The 15,788-nt window shown below is 39.0% G+C and overlaps 1 protein-coding gene across 6 annotated transcripts in view; it reads right to left on the bottom strand.

The window, feature by feature from the left end:
- The window catches only part of acot7 (acyl-CoA thioesterase 7), a 116,599-nt gene that overhangs the window by 71,424 nt on the left and 29,387 nt on the right, over nucleotides 1-15,788 (bottom strand). For 4 of the 6 annotated variants that reach the window (XM_036579000.1, XM_036578997.1, XM_036578999.1 and 1 more), the window contains exons 5-7: nucleotides 14,408-14,522; nucleotides 12,860-12,874; nucleotides 12,507-12,593 (exon numbers count right to left, since the gene is read on the bottom strand). In XM_036579000.1, coding sequence (XP_036434893.1) covers nucleotides 12,507-12,593; nucleotides 12,860-12,874; nucleotides 14,408-14,522 — 217 coding nt within the window. The remainder of the gene's footprint in view (nucleotides 1-12,506; nucleotides 12,594-12,859; nucleotides 12,875-14,407; nucleotides 14,523-15,788) is intronic. The other 2 variants (XM_036579001.1, XM_036578998.1) reach the window with 1 other exon arrangement.

Here is a 15,788-nt window from a genome sequence, read left to right as displayed (position 1 = left end):
TTGATTCGCTCACTGCTTCTACATGTAGCGGCTACATCTGTAATACCAGGATTACATCAACATATCATTTCATTAAATTCTTCATATTCTTTATACTGAGACTCAGATGCAACCCTGCGCCAGTACATTTCACTGCATAGCAATGTTTAATTCAGAAACCTTTCAATTCACTTTATTAGCAGCTTTGGTCATCTGATTAACTAAAAAATTAATTAAGAACGTGAAAGAATAACAGTTTTTATGTTATGTCAAACACATCTATGTGTCGTGTTGAAGAGATATCTACTGAAGTTAGCATGCTAACCTGCTAGCCCTGGCCTGTCTTACCTCATACTACCACTTTGTAACTCAAGAAGCGATAGTGAGTCACTGTAGCGTCAAATCTGCCATGAGTCCAGCTGAGAGGATGAAGTAGCAGCACACACGCCACCCGGCAAGAAAACACATTCAGCAGTAAAGAAAAGAAGTGACATAAATAGAAGCAAAACAAGAGTTAACACCGACGCTGCTTTCCAGCTCCTGGCAAGTATGAGGATGAAGTTTGATGCTGAACTTGCAACATTTCTTCTAGACTGGTAAGGAAACAGGGGGAGGAGTGAAGAGGGAGGGGGGAGGGACTGTGTGGAGTATGAATTCGACAGGTTGCATCGTCTTACATATTGCTCCTTTAAAGCTTTCATTTTTAATAGAAAGGGGAAAATCAAGCTCCACTCTTGATTCAGATCTGAAAACACCCTCAGGTGTTTCTGTCCATCCGTCCACTGAGAAAAGATGACTCAACATTATGGGTCTGAAAGGATGTGTAGCTGAAAAAATCTGTTACTGAGAAAACAGTCTGTAAATCCAACAAAGGAGCTGCTGGTGTTCTCAGAACAATGGATTGACCACTTCAGAGTCCAAACCCCAGCACCACTGAATGAATTACAGTAGCATGTACCAGATACGTATGCCATCAACGACTACATAAGGAAAAGTGTCTCAAATCTGACTTAAAAAGATCAGAATTTCATGTTCACACAGCTCTGTAAAAATCAGATCTGAAATTTAGGCATAAAAACAAAACAAAACAATGGATTTGTGCCACTTCAAACCTGTCATTTTAACACAGCCACAGAGACAGCATATAAAGGCCAAAGAGGCTGAGAGTATTAGAGAGATGAGGACGAAAAGGACGGAAAAGGACGGGGAGGGAGGGAGACAAGAGGAGACGAGCTGATTCCGTTCCAAAGAGGTGTGTCACTCGCTTCCATTGTCTGAGCAGCCGTGTTGGCTTTGTGTCCAGTAACAGAGGCTGCCAAGGGCCAGACACAAACCTAAAGACCAACCCCCCCCAAGACACGTGCCTGCTCTCTCTGATCCTTTAGAAAAGCATTCAGGACGTCCAGGAGCTTCCATCCACTTTCATCTTTTACAGTGGGGCGAGAGAGCAAGCGAGAGAGAGAGATAGGTACAGACAGGGAGTGAGGAACAGAATGAGGAAAAGAAGCAAAGGCATTGTGTGAGTGTCGCGTCTGTGTCTGTGCATGTGTGCCAGATGTCCTTGCGTAGAAGACCCAGCTGTGAGAAAAGGCTCAGGGGGGCAAATGTGTTATTTTCTCCAGCTCTGGCTGCTCATAGCCCCCATTGAGCTGTCTTTCAATCCACAGCACCACCCCAAACCTCAGCCTATTCCATATTCTAACAAACCAGGCTCCTTTTCTCCCGTTCCTGCACAAATTTTATGTCAGATCTATATTAATAGAAAATGAAAAATAATTTTGTGAGCTGGACAGCATTGTGTTGCGGGCCTGATCTGGCCTGCAGGCCTTGTGATCGACATATGGGGGCCTAACTGATGCTCCACCATTACAAGTTTAGAGGCTTATGTTGGTCTGGTGTTGGAGGATTAGTGTTGGAGTGACAGCTATCTGGAATCACACCTGTACTGTGGTGTGTGGGAGCTGTAAGCCTGCCAGCTACGTTGGTGCTAGCACTACTACTCTATCCAAGTTAGCACTGCTTAAAATTTAGCATTGGTTGTTTTTACAGGCGTGACATTTTTTGAGCCATGAATTGAAAAGCATTTATTTGCATTCCATGTAATTTTGATATTCAAGTATCCGCAAGAGTTAACGAACAGATATCTGGCTGACCGCGGGGAAGGAAAAAGCTGAAAAATGGCCAAAAAAAGGTACTTAGATGGAAATTAACATAAGGATGCGTCTGGAGGCTTGCTCTCTGCGCTCGCTGGAGGGTTACAGCTCTGCGGGTAGGAGGCTAAAAAAAATTGCAGCAAGTAGAGGAGTACGCTTGAAAGCAGAGGGATGTCAGTAGTCTTCATGCTGCATGAGTAACAGAGGCCGCTTCTTCAGGTGTGAGCTAAACTACAGCTAACTGGTACAAATTGGACACTGATGAGGACTTGTCATCTTACACTGTACATAAATGCATGTTACCTGGCCAAACTTTTGGATTCTGTTAATTGGAGATATTTTGGTATATTTTTCTTATTTTGTTTTATATTTGAATTGAATATTTGTATTTTTGTCCAGATTCTACATGCATGATGAGCCTAAGTCACAGCGACCAAAATGCCCACCTACACACACTTGTGGACCACTGTACTAGGGTAAACTGACTTCTTTATAACAGTGTTTAAGGGTTGTAATGTTAGAGTTGGGGAGGGCATTCGGCCCCACAGTTCATCATCGCCCCGTCACACAGCGAAAAAGCCTGCATGGACTTTGATCTTAATGCTTCTGAATAGGGACGATGGTGATGAGCTGTTAGTCATCTACAGCTGCCTGATTATACTCTTCAGAGGTTGTATCTGTGAGAGAAGAGGCAAGATGTTCTCTAATAATCCTCTGCAGTTTTTCTTATTATACTGTAATTGTGCTCATAGACAGAGTAAAGAGTAAAGAGTAAAACAAACAAAAAAACAAAAAAAAAACAGCAAATCAGTTTGTTCCACACACTTAAAAAGGGGCTTCAAGGGTTCTTCAGTAAAGAAAATGGTTCTATATTGAACCATGAACACTCAAAGAACAATTTGCATGATTAAAGTGTTATTTGCATGGTGAAAGTGTTCTTCAGATGTACACTCTTAAAAAATGGTCCTTTAAGGGCTCTTTAGTAAAGAAAACGGTTCTATATAGAACCATGAACACTGAAAGAACCCTTTGCATGATTTAAGTGTTCTTTGCATGGTGAAAGCATTCCTCAGATTGATGTACACTCTTAAAAAATGGTTCTTCAAGGGTTCTTCAGTAAAGAAAATGGTTCTATATTGAACCATGAACACTAAAAGAACCCTTTGCATGATTAAAGTGTTCTTTGCATGATGAAAAGGATCTTCAGATTGATGTACACTCTGGAAAAAGTTGGTTCTTCAAGGGTTCTTTAGTAAAGAAAATTCCATTTTCTTTACTGAAGAATCCTTGAAGAACCATCATTTTCAAGAGTCAAAGGCAAAGAAGCTAAAACACAGATGAGTTTAGTTTGAACAGGATACAGCACCAGCTATATGCAAATTTAAATGTAGGCTAGTTATAATTTCACTAGCGATATTCACTATAAGCAATAATTTAAGTTACAATTTCAAGCTAACTATAGCTTGAAGCTAAATGCTTCATGCACAGTTTTACACATTACCTGTGCAACCCAGAACACGTTAGATGGCAGAGCTCCAGGAACAACCTCAGGTGGTCCCATACTAATAAACAGCAATGCACAACGTTTACTCTCGATATTAACTTTCTAATTAACTCTATTCCCATCCATGTCTTTCCACTACTTTGAATTCAAATAATGTTTCTGCCCTCATTCGCATTCAGATTTAATTGAATTACCTCAAAACAGCTCCATTTGTCTCTGACCGGTCCTCAGCAAGGGCAAATTAATTAGCGGCAATTGATTTGAGCCAACATCGTTAAGGCGTTCTAGAGCATCCTTCGCTGAAAAAACTGGGAGGGGAAGAGAGTGGAGAAGATGATAAGGAGGAGCATTTGCAGCTGATGGATTTGGCCCAGACAGCAGGCATGGTGTCTTCTCCACTGGATGCTCTTCTCTTTGACGGCACTAATATGTTGGTGTAATTGAGCCATTCATTTTCTCTGATGCTTTTACTCTCCCTCTCTCTCCCCCTCTCTCTCCCTCTCTCTCAGAGATACGCACTCACAGTAATGGTGTACTGAGATGCTGTGCAGTTGTAGAATAGAGTGGCAAGGAGAACGAGAAGATCATCAGGTAAATAGCTCAAAGCACATTTCGGTTAAAGTAGAATTCCACCAATATTTCAAAATATCTGAATAATTCAGCCTTTGAGATGTAAACAAAGTCATTGAAAGTGGTTTGCTGAAATGGTTCATTACAGAGAAACAATACAGGCTGTGATAGAGTGGTGATAGGAACCAGGGGTCACAATGTGGCTATACACAAATATAGCCATTTTATTTACTATCCAAAACCACCAGTGAACCTACACATGTCTTCTGAGATTTTCTACATAATGTTGATGGTGGTAAAATAGTGGAAAATCTGAAAAAGTAAGATTTCATTGGGAACTATTTTGCCTCACAACGGCCTGCATGCACCCCTCCGCTATGAATAGGTTAAAATAAAGTAATTAAGATACATTTTAAGCCAAAATATTATCACATGAAGCAATGTATCAAGACATCAAGCAGTGAATTCATAATCATTTCATGTAATCACTTTCTGTGAGGGAGCTTTTAGAGGTGGATGTCTGGTTTCCTATCACCACCACTGTGAACATTACTGACTCGGTAAGTTTCTCTAGAACAGAGCATTTCACACCAAACCACTCTGAATGACTTTGTTTACATCTGAATCATTTATTTATGTAGAATTTAAAGAAAATAAGTGGAATTCTCCTTGAAGCGCCACATTTTGATGTGTATAGTACATAGATTTTTTAATTTGAAAGTTGTAGATATTTAATAACATATTTATGTTAAACTACGATTTTGAGCAAGCAAACAAATCAACAGTAATAATAACAAAAGCCACTGGAGTGTTTTCTGATGAACAAACCAGTAATAAGCATACAGATCTTGCTCTTTTTAAATGAAAGAGTTTATAAACATTTTTAAATTTTCAAAAGGTACCGTTCCATCCCCAGTCCATATGGTCCATATATGTAAACCAAGCTGCAAAAACGGCCCATTTTGAAATCATTTTTTTGTAACGTCACGGAAGCCACTATATTGACATATACTACATGGCCAAAAGTATATAGACACCTGACCATCACATCTATTTGATCTTGTTGGACATCCTGTTCCAAAATCAAGGGTATTAATATGGAATTTGTCTCCATTTGTAGTTATAACAGCCCCCACTCTTCTGGGAATGCTTTCTGTAACATTTTGGAGCGCGTCTTTGGGAATTCAGTCAAAAGAGCATTTGTAAGGTCAGGCACTGATGTTGGATGAGAAGGCCTAGCTCACAGTCAACGTTCTAATTCATCCCAAAGGTGTTCAGTGGGGTTGAGGTCAGGGCTCTGTGCAGGTAACTGGAGTTCTTCCACACCAGACTTGTCAAACCATGTCTTTATGGACCTCACTTTGTGCACAGGGGCACAGTCATGCTGGAATAGGAAAGGGTCTTAAGTTGGAAGACCCATTCCTGTTCCAGCATGACTGAGCCCAAACCCTGAAAAACAGCCCTAGACCATTATCCCTCCTCCACCAAGCTTTACTGTTGGCACTGTGCATTCCGGTAGGTAGTGTTCTCCTGGCATCCTCAAACCCAGATTCGTTCATTAGACTGGCAGAGCCTGAAGTGTGATTAATCATTCCAGAGAACACATTTCCACTGCTGCAGAGTCCAGTGGCGGCATGATTTATACCACTCCAGCCACGCTTGGCGTTGCACATAGTGATATTAAGCTTGTGTGCAGCTATTCAGCCATGGAAACCCACATTATGAAGCTAGATGTTGTGTTGATGTTGCTTCCAGAGGCAGTTTGACACTCTGTCAACAGAGGGATAGGCAATTTTTACACACTACACAGCGGTCCCACTCTGAGAGTTTGTGTGGTCTACCGCTTTGAGGCTGACATATCGGTGCTTCTAGTTGCTTCCATTTAACAATAACAGCACTTACATTTGATCAGGGCAGATCTTTTGTTGTGAATGGGTGTGTATGCTCGCTGCCCCATCCAACACTAAAGGCAGCATCACGCTTCTTTTATACAGTGATAGAAAACATGGTAGCACATTAAAAACCTCCAATTCCATATGCTCATGCATTTTGCTACACCCAACGTTTACATGCACAGGTTCTGACTACTCTGGGGGCAGATTTTAACAAGTTAAACAGGACAAAGGCAAAGTCTCTGAATGTATTCCGGACGACATGTTCGGCAGGGGTTAACAAGGCCTATTCTCCAATACAACAGGACACAGCAGAGAAATTCTCCATATGGAGGTGAGAAAGTGTGACACAAACTGTAAAAGAAATGCCACACTCTGAACTCCTCAGAGCTCACAGGCTAGCCTCACAGCAGTGAGATTTCACGCTCACCACAATAGCGCAAGACTGAGAACTAGTTTCCGAACATTCCAGAATTATTTGCACCCCTGGTGAACATGGGCACAAATGGCTATATGAAAAGTCTGTCAGCTTGATCTCGCACTGAAAATACAAGAGATCTAACCTGTCGGTGAGGTAAAACATTCAAAGAAACATCTTTTATATGTTTTGCTCTTTTAAAAAAATGTTCCAAACTGAAAAGTGATATTAATTCAGGGGGAATAGAACTTGAAAAAATGAGAACTAGCAGGCACTATTTTTTATCATGTTATCTGGCACATAATGGCTCTCATTCATGATTAGTAGCATTAGCATTTTGGGGTCATAGTTCTATCATCAAGCCTAGAATTCCATTTCTCTATTTCTCATTTCTTACTGACTTAATAATAACCTATTGTTGTATTGTTTTCAATGTAGATACACAATACTAAGAAGCAGGATGTGCCTTAATGGTCCACTGAAAAGTCCATGGTCCATGACTAAGCTTAATTAATATCCTGATTACATTTTTGGCTCCCCTTGAGCCATTAGCCTAGTTGCAAATCTGTTAGCGTTTTTGCCAGTTACTCTGACAGGCTAGCCCTTAAGCTAAAGGTTTGTGAATAAAACATAACGCATAAAGTATATCAAAGATAAAGGAAATTAGAGCTTTTGGTGAGGATCTGAGGCAAAAGTGAATACTAGCCAGCATCTTAGTTCATGCACATCCATTCCTTCTTAAAAATGCATATGATGAATGAAGTAATACAGCTCCTAAAACAATGTTGTGCCATTGTAGATATAAATGACAAATAAGCACCATTTGGCTGTCTCTATCTTTTATCTCGCAACTGCTTAGATTTAGAGAAGCTTTTCAAAGTCCTAAACTACGTGTCAGTGCTGCTTGCTTCTGGCAATACTATGCCCTTGAGAAATACAACTCTCAAGAAAAATAATAACCCTGAACATCTAGCAGGGACTGCTGAAGGAAACGTTTGCTGCTATTTTCAGCAAACACACAGATGCAAGACTCTGCCCATTGGTATGGGCTGAGTCACTTTGATGTGGGGGTCCAGCATCCAAGACAAAGACCAGACGTTCAGTGCTAGCATTACCCTCTTCAAGTCTCAAATAAAACGTTGAAATCAGACACAGAGATAAATTTGCACATATGGGATATTTCTGTGGTGGATATTTAAGTTGGCTTGGTAAAGCCAACCTACTGTTTTATTATTCTACAGTTTTCTCTGTATTTTCTCAGTTTTCAGTTTTGAATCATAGTTTTCCAGCTAGAACAATGAAACTTGTGACAATGCAAGGTAGTAGAGCCTATATGAGAATAGTGTGCTTGTGCTTTTAGGACCAATCGCACAGTTTTTGCATAGCGTTACTTCAAACGTGATTTTTTTCCCTTTTTTGTAACAAATGGCAATCAGCAATCACCCTTAGCAACATCTTAGCAACCACATGGGATACCATAGCTATAGCCTTGCAACACTTTAGCAACTACTTGGGATAACATAACATCTTAGCAACCACCTGGGATTTCATAGCAATGGCTTTGTCAAGCCAACTTAAGGTTCATTCACAAACTTTCCCCTTCTAGTTGGACTGTCAGTGCCAAGGTATCAGAGCTATGCAGTGCATACAATGACATGCCTTACATAGTCAAAAGTAAGTGGACACAACATTGCATCCACATATACTTGCTGAACATTGTTGATCATTTCTAGATTTTTTTCAACATTATGGAACATGGCTGCACGGATTCACTTCCATTCACCCACAAGGCCATTAGTCAAATACTAATGTGCTATAAGGCCTGGCTGACAGTCAGCACTCTCATTCATCTCAAGAGCATTGAATGGGACATGAAAGAGGGAGGCTGAAGTAAGGCTGAAGTTAACCCCAGATACCAAGAACCTTCACGCACTCTGGGCCGATGAAAGCATTCAAGCCAAGCTTGTCCACTCTTATCATAATGGAGAGCAAACAACAGTGAAACGGAAACAACATATGTGCTGACTTGCTTTTTATGTGGGAAAAGTACAATCAGATCTCATCTGGCCGAACTAGGGACGCATTTTAGTGGAAAGTGTAAATGGAATCCGTGCAAAGTTTATCCAAATACAATCCGGACATTACACTTAGTTAATGCAGGGTGTAAACAGGCTCATTGAGTTTGCTGTCTTGCTATCCAATTACAGAAACCTCGGCCTGGGAACTGGACTCGACAAATAATTGAAGACAGAACTTTGGTGCAAAAGAAGAAGAAGAAGATGGTCGATGCTGACTACAGATGGCCGTGTAATCGATAAATGAGCTGGGAGTGTTATTCTTTCCCTCTTCCTCCACAGATCTTCAGCACAGGGGATGAAATCCAAAAAAGAGCTGACAGACATCAATGGTGCTTTTTTTTCTGCTGCACTGTTGTTAAAGTACTGCTTGGCTTTTGAAGTTTGCTTTCATTTGAGACAAGATAGTTGTTCTCTTTGAAAAGACCTTCGTTTTAGGCCTTGAATGCCTTATTGATAAAAAGAACAGAGCAGACCAACATAAACACCACTGGCAAATCACTCTTTATGCTGGGCACAATAGAGAAAACACAAGCTGCTTTGTTCACATTTAAAGCTCTTCTTGCGTGCTTTAGCTTTGGTAGAGCCACTTATCATGCTTAACTCTGCTGAAATCGATGAGGACTAATTCATACAGATCCATTTCTACTTACTTCACCTTCCACAATGTACGTGACCTCTACCCAGCCTTCTAAACTGGCCATATGGTACTGAAATATGATCTGCTCATACGCATGTGAACAGAATGGAACAGTATTGATTGACCTGGGGGGTTTATGAGTTATTCTTGAAACAAATGATGTCTTCCATTTGAGACATGACTCCTCTGTTAATTGCTCTATTTCCCCTCTCTTGGCTTCTTGTCTGTCTTGAAATATATTCCCTAATACACAACTCTCTGTTGTCCTTGGATCTGCTGAAACTACTGTACTGTGTAAAAGTAAGAGATCACCCTTCATTTATATGATATCCGGTCAACACAGCTATTAAGTAAATGTCATTCATTTTACATCATCAGGGAAAAAAAACAGCAGAACACATACCAGAAAATTCCACAGAAGCCTTAACAACCAACGATTTTTCAGTATTTAGTGTGTCCTTTATTACAGCTGCCATTCTTTTCAGAAGACTTGATTTCAGTTTTTCAAAGAAATCTGCAGTGGTATTTTTCCACACCTCCAAAGTTCGGTCTTAGAAGTTGGTTGCATTTCCTGCTTCTCACAATTCAAGTAAGCCCAAACACATTCAGTGATGTTGAGGTCCGGACTCTGTGGTGGTCAGTTCAACATTCTGTGAACACCAGCAGTTTCTTTGTTTGATATGCAAGCTTTTTGTCTATTTTCTTGTCTCGGTAACGTCTTCTTGACAGCTACACATGACTTGTCTTCTCACAGTAGAAGGATGGACAGAAACACCTGTGGATTTTTTCAGATCTGAAGCAAAAGTGGAGCTCGATTTTCTCCTCTCTCTCAAAGAAAAAGCCTTTAAGTTTCAATTGATGCTGACGGTTTTGGCGGTCTACCAGGTCTTGCATGGTTGTTAGGAGACCCATTTTCTCTAAATCTTTTAATCAATTTTTTGAGCTCCACTTTTGGAAACTCTTTTTTTATATTTGTCCATTGACGTTCCCTTTTCTTATGCAAGTGGATCATCTCTTCAGAAAAAATCTCCTGAAAAATGAATGGACATTTTTGACTGAAATGTACATAAATGAATGGGTGTCTCTGATTTTTTGCACAGAACTGGAAAAATATGTGTGTGATTTCCTTTCCTACTAATGTTTTTACTAATAAACGCAGTTCAGTCAATAGCCTGCCTATGTAATTTAGAGAGGGCATGTAAAAAATCTACAGATCTCACAATTCTTCTATGATTAGGCTGCAGGGGTTGTAAAAATATGTCAATGTATCATGATGCACCAAGCTGAAAGTGACCATTCAACTGCACAGATTTTAAAATATCAGAATTGATTACATTGATATTCAATAAAGTACACTCTCAGAAATAAAGGTACACAAGTGCCACAGGGGCAGTACTGTTTTAAAACATTAGGTTATGAAAAGGTACAAATATGTACTTTTACACTGGAAAAACTTGTTTAAGGTACATAGTTGGACCTTAAAACCACTGTTGTACCTTTGAGGGTACATTTACATTGTTTGTACCTTGATGAACAAAAAAAATGTACCTCCATATTTTTCACCGACATTAAATTTGCAGTCTGATTTACAATATAAAAATACCATGCATAGGAATATTAAAAAGCACAGTGTGTTGTTCATGTTGTAGCTACTATCATAAACTGTTAGCTACTATCATAAACTGTGCAAATAGTTCCTCCAGTCACAATTTAATTCAATTAGTTTGCGATTTCATAATGTATTGAATCATTTCCTAAAGAATCATGATAGTGAGGTCAGAGATTTATGTCCCTACTAGGCAGCAAATCTGTCCAATTAGGAGATAAAGATTCAGCATTTGTCTAGATTCAGTTTAGCTTCTCTCTCTCTCTCTCTCTCTCTCTCTCTCTCTCTCTCTCTCTCTCCCTCATTAGGGATGCTGTGTGAGCATAGCTGGGCTGCTGCTGATGTTGTTGTTTTTACGTAACTCATTCAGGTCAGCGACTTGGACTTCTCGCTCTGTGCGTGTGAGTGGAGGTTACAGGACATGACATGAAGGTCCCACTCCAATATACTTCATCTACATTTCTCTCTACACTGCACTACACTGTTATGCTCCAATTCCAGTAATTCTTCTCTTTGTTTTCTTCTACAAGAATCTTCAGCCGCATCCAATGTCCCATACAAACACGCTACAGTATAAATACTGTACTAATGAATGCACTTCGAATGGTGGTGTGCCATTATTGACATACTGTTTACAACTTTAGTGTACAGTTTTGGAACCAGCCAAGTAGATCCATGAAGCGTTGTGACTGCGTGTTGAGCTGCTAGTAAGCAGTGAGGGGTGAAAAGGGGGGGCTGACAGCCCCCTTCTGTGAAAAAAAACATCAAACCTCTTTACAAAAATAGCCAAACCGAGAAAAAACTGGACAGCACTACTGCAGCTCTCTTCGTATGAAAAAATCATGTACAAGCATACTGTTGATACTATACTAATGAATGCACCTCTATGGACAGTGTGCCTTTTTTGGCAGACTATTTAATATGTTAGCATGCGATGCAATGCAGCCAAGAGGATCATCTGGTTTTTGGACATTTAGCTTCTCAAATATTCCAGCAAGAACATCCAGTGCAAAAGTAAATATCCATGTCGATCTTCTTAGAATTAAAAAGCTTTTATTATAACATGGCAGTGGACAAAAGATAATAAAGGCTCCTTAAAACATAAAGGGCTGTCCACAGTCATATTATACTAAAGGCATTCTACGAGAAAATGACATTTATATGAAATTCACTTTTCCTTTTACATTTTTAAAGTTATTTTAAGTTAAAGCTACACTATATAAGTTTGGGGGATTTGGAGACCTCTGTGGTGGAACTGCACACAACAAGCAGAAGAACATTATATAATGTCAGTTGTGCTTCGGTTGTCCCTTCCCCAAGTGGATGAATCTGATGAGTGCGAATTGAAAGAGCATTCAAAGACACTCATTGTCTTCTGAGGATGTAAGTGAACTACGTACCAATTTCATCATATCTTTATCATTTTAATGCGTTTCTGTATTTGAGACCTAAACATTGGGTCGGACCTTCTTTTTGAGCCTACGCATCTGACATTAGTATGTAAAGATGTAAGACGTGGCTCAAAGCCTTCTTAAAAAAAAGCTAAAACATAAAAAGCTATCATTTATCAAAAGCCAAAGGGTTTTTAATTCTAAGAAAAGCGATTTTTACATGATATTCACAAGTTATCCAGTGAATACAGAGCAGGAAAAGCTGTAGTGTTCCTTACCTCCATGAACAAAGCCAAGCAGAGTGCAGTCTGAAGGGCCAATCAGGTGGATGAGACTTGACTGGCTGAATCCAACAGTATAGGGCTCTACAACACGCATACATACATACATACACAGCCATGAGGAAATTACACAGCCATGAGCACTGCACACTGAATCATTAAAGTCTTTATGAAACACCAGATATATTGTCAAGATATTCAGCTGTGAACATGACTGTGCTCCACGGTAAATGAACTAAATTATCCGCTACTGGGAACTCATTAACAGAACCATGAGCAAACCATTTGCAGCAATAATAAGGGAACAACTGTTAACTTAAGCCTTAGCCGGATGCTAAAATTAGGTTTACCTTTTGTGTGTCTTTCTGTGAGCGTTCAGGAAAAGCAAAGGAACAAAAAAAAAACGAACAGCAAAATATATATTAGAGTCCTTTAACTTTTTCCTGGGAAACTGAACTAGATACAGTAACAACTATGAGGTAAAAATGTTCAAGCATTGTTTATTGAGTTTATCATCGCTGCTGTAACAAAAACTCATAAATGGTAACTTTGTTAGCATGTTAGGGAAGAAAAATGTTAAATAAACATTCTTTACCTCAATGTACAGAGCGCACATTATTTAAAACCATTTATCTTAGCGATAAGTGTGGTTCTGCCATTAATTACACCATACATTTTCAAATAAGTACAAATAAACACAAATACTGTAAAAAGTAACAATAATTTCTTTTTCTCCCAAAAAAGTAGTACTTCAGAGTTGCTCTTTATCTTCTAAACAAGGATAAAGAACAGTTTGGTTTCAGATGTCTCCTTGCCCCCAGTTATTGCTTGTATACATTAGTTCCAGTTGACCACCAGCACACCTGATATAACTTAAAGCTACACTATGTATGTTTTGGGATTTGGAGACCTCTCTGGTGGAAATGAGTAACTACCTGCAACAGAACAACATTTTGTAACATTGGTTTTTCCTTCAGACCACTTCCTCGAGTGGACGAATCTGATGATTGAAAAAGCAAGAGATTCTTTGTCATTTGAGGGTGTATGTGAAGTATGTACTTTGGGTCTGACCTTCTTTACGAGTCAAAAAGTCCCTTGAAATTCGACCTGATGCCTCTGGCTTTTAAATGATTATTTCAGGCCTGACTCTCAGCAGCGCATGGATATATATTTCTTTAAACAAAAAATATACATAGTGCAGCTTTAATAAACCACTGATAAGCCAAATCAGGTGTTTGATTGTAACTGGTACAATTAATGTAGGACTGTCATAAGTAGAGGCTTGGAAAGGGTTAAATAAACACATTAACATACATAAAATAATTATCCATTGTATTCATACGTTTTGTATTTATTTTAATATTTGATTATTTCTGAGCAATTAAAAATCTGGTTAATTTATAATGAAATGTTCATACAATATAAAAGGCAGCTGGCCTTTTTAAACCGTCTAAAAATATAAAAAAACAGAAATATGGAGTTAAAAAACAGGCTGTTCCCATGAAAAAAGCAGCATACATAATTCAGCAATGAGGTGCTAGTTTAAGCCTGAATACAGCAACAAGATGTGTCGCTAACCATCCAAAGTATACTGAGACAACCTAGAATGCTCTCTATATATATTGTTGCTGTCCAAAAAAACATGTATTTCCATTTTTATTTTAATTTTTTTTTTCTACATCATACAAACACGGCAGCTCCATTAAATTATGCAAACATACTATGAGAAATGGATCAATAAAAAAGCTCTAAAAATCACTTATAACACTTTTTTACATTAACTTGAAATGGTAAAAATGTTTACACCCACTCCTGTAATGTGATCTTTTGGAGATACTTGTTTTTCTTTGGACAGGGACAACATGATAGATAGACACAAAAGTGTGTGAAGGAATTACCAGGGAGAGAGACTGCTGTGATGACCTCGCCGTTCCTCTCTTTGGTCTCCATTCGTTCAAATTTCTGAGACTCATACCTCTTTTTACCCAGCTCTTCCTGGTCTGGTTTAGAGTACTGAAATGCACACAAAGAAACACCATTTGTTTTACACAATAGCCACTGAATGTACTTAGGAACTGTGCAATTCAACCCTATGAAATTCAGCCATATTATTCTGTTATTAAACTTAAGTCTCTTTTTCCAGCAATTACAATGAATTATTCAGTAACTACTAAAAACTAATCTAAGGTATGTAGTTATGACAGTGAGGAACTGAAGTGTCCACTCACAAGTTCTTAATGTTTAAGGGCTTAAACAAAGTCATATATACACTCTCAGAAATAAAGCTACTAAACTGTCACCGGGGCAGTACCCCTTTTGTCACTGGGGTGGTCCCCTCAAGGGTACATTTAGTACTTGTAGTCAGGAAACATATTCATACTACAATCCATTAAAATCATATTTTCTAAGCTGTATTGACTCCACACACCCCGTCTCGTCTCCAGGCTTTTTATTTTATTGTTCTGTTTTCAAACATTAGTTTATGAAAAGGTACAAATATGTACTTTTCACCTGGAAAAACCCATTTAAGGTTTACAACTGGACCTTAAACCACTGTTGAACCTTTGAGGGAACATTTACATTGTTTGTACCTTGATGAACAAAAATCTACTTGCGCTGCACTCAGTGTAGTTAAAACAGAAAAACCAGAAAGACCCAAGAACTGACCCTTGCAGTACCCCTTCCTGCTTTCAGAAAATTCACTATTAACATCAGATGTGCTAAACTTAAATAACAACAAGATACAGTTGTATGCAAACGTTTGGGCACCCCTGGTCAAATGACATTTTGTTGATTTTCTAGGTGAAAATAATCCTCTACAGAGAACACATATCTGCACATTTTACATTTACATTTATTACTTTTACAGCATTTGGCACATTTTAATGCACAAAATGATTTGTGCAAAAGTTATGGCACATTTTACATTATATGTCTGATTTTCTCTGATATGTTAAACTCAGAAAATTAACAGAAATCAGGCGCTAAAATGTGCTTGTTTTAAGCTTGTTCCCTGCAGAGAGTATTATTTATCACTTAGAAACATGTTATTTGACTGGGGGAATTCAGACTTTTCAGACTTTTTGCATAAGACTGTATGTTTAACATACTGTAATGAGTGGGAGCTAAAATTTCTGTGGGGAGGAGCCGGCACATTTTTCACCATAACACATTACGTAACGCTATCCTACAGCACGACCGCCTTCGTACAGTCCAATAGTCACTAAGGAGCTGAGAGTAAGTGTCCAGCCTGTGTCCTGAAGACTGCTATGACCTTGC

Source organism: Colossoma macropomum, unplaced genomic scaffold (assembly GCF_904425465.1).
Source record: "Colossoma macropomum unplaced genomic scaffold, Colossoma_macropomum, whole genome shotgun sequence".
NCBI classification, from domain to species: Eukaryota; Metazoa; Chordata; class Actinopteri; order Characiformes; family Serrasalmidae; genus Colossoma; species Colossoma macropomum.
This window is presented reverse-complemented; position numbering and strand designations above follow the sequence as displayed.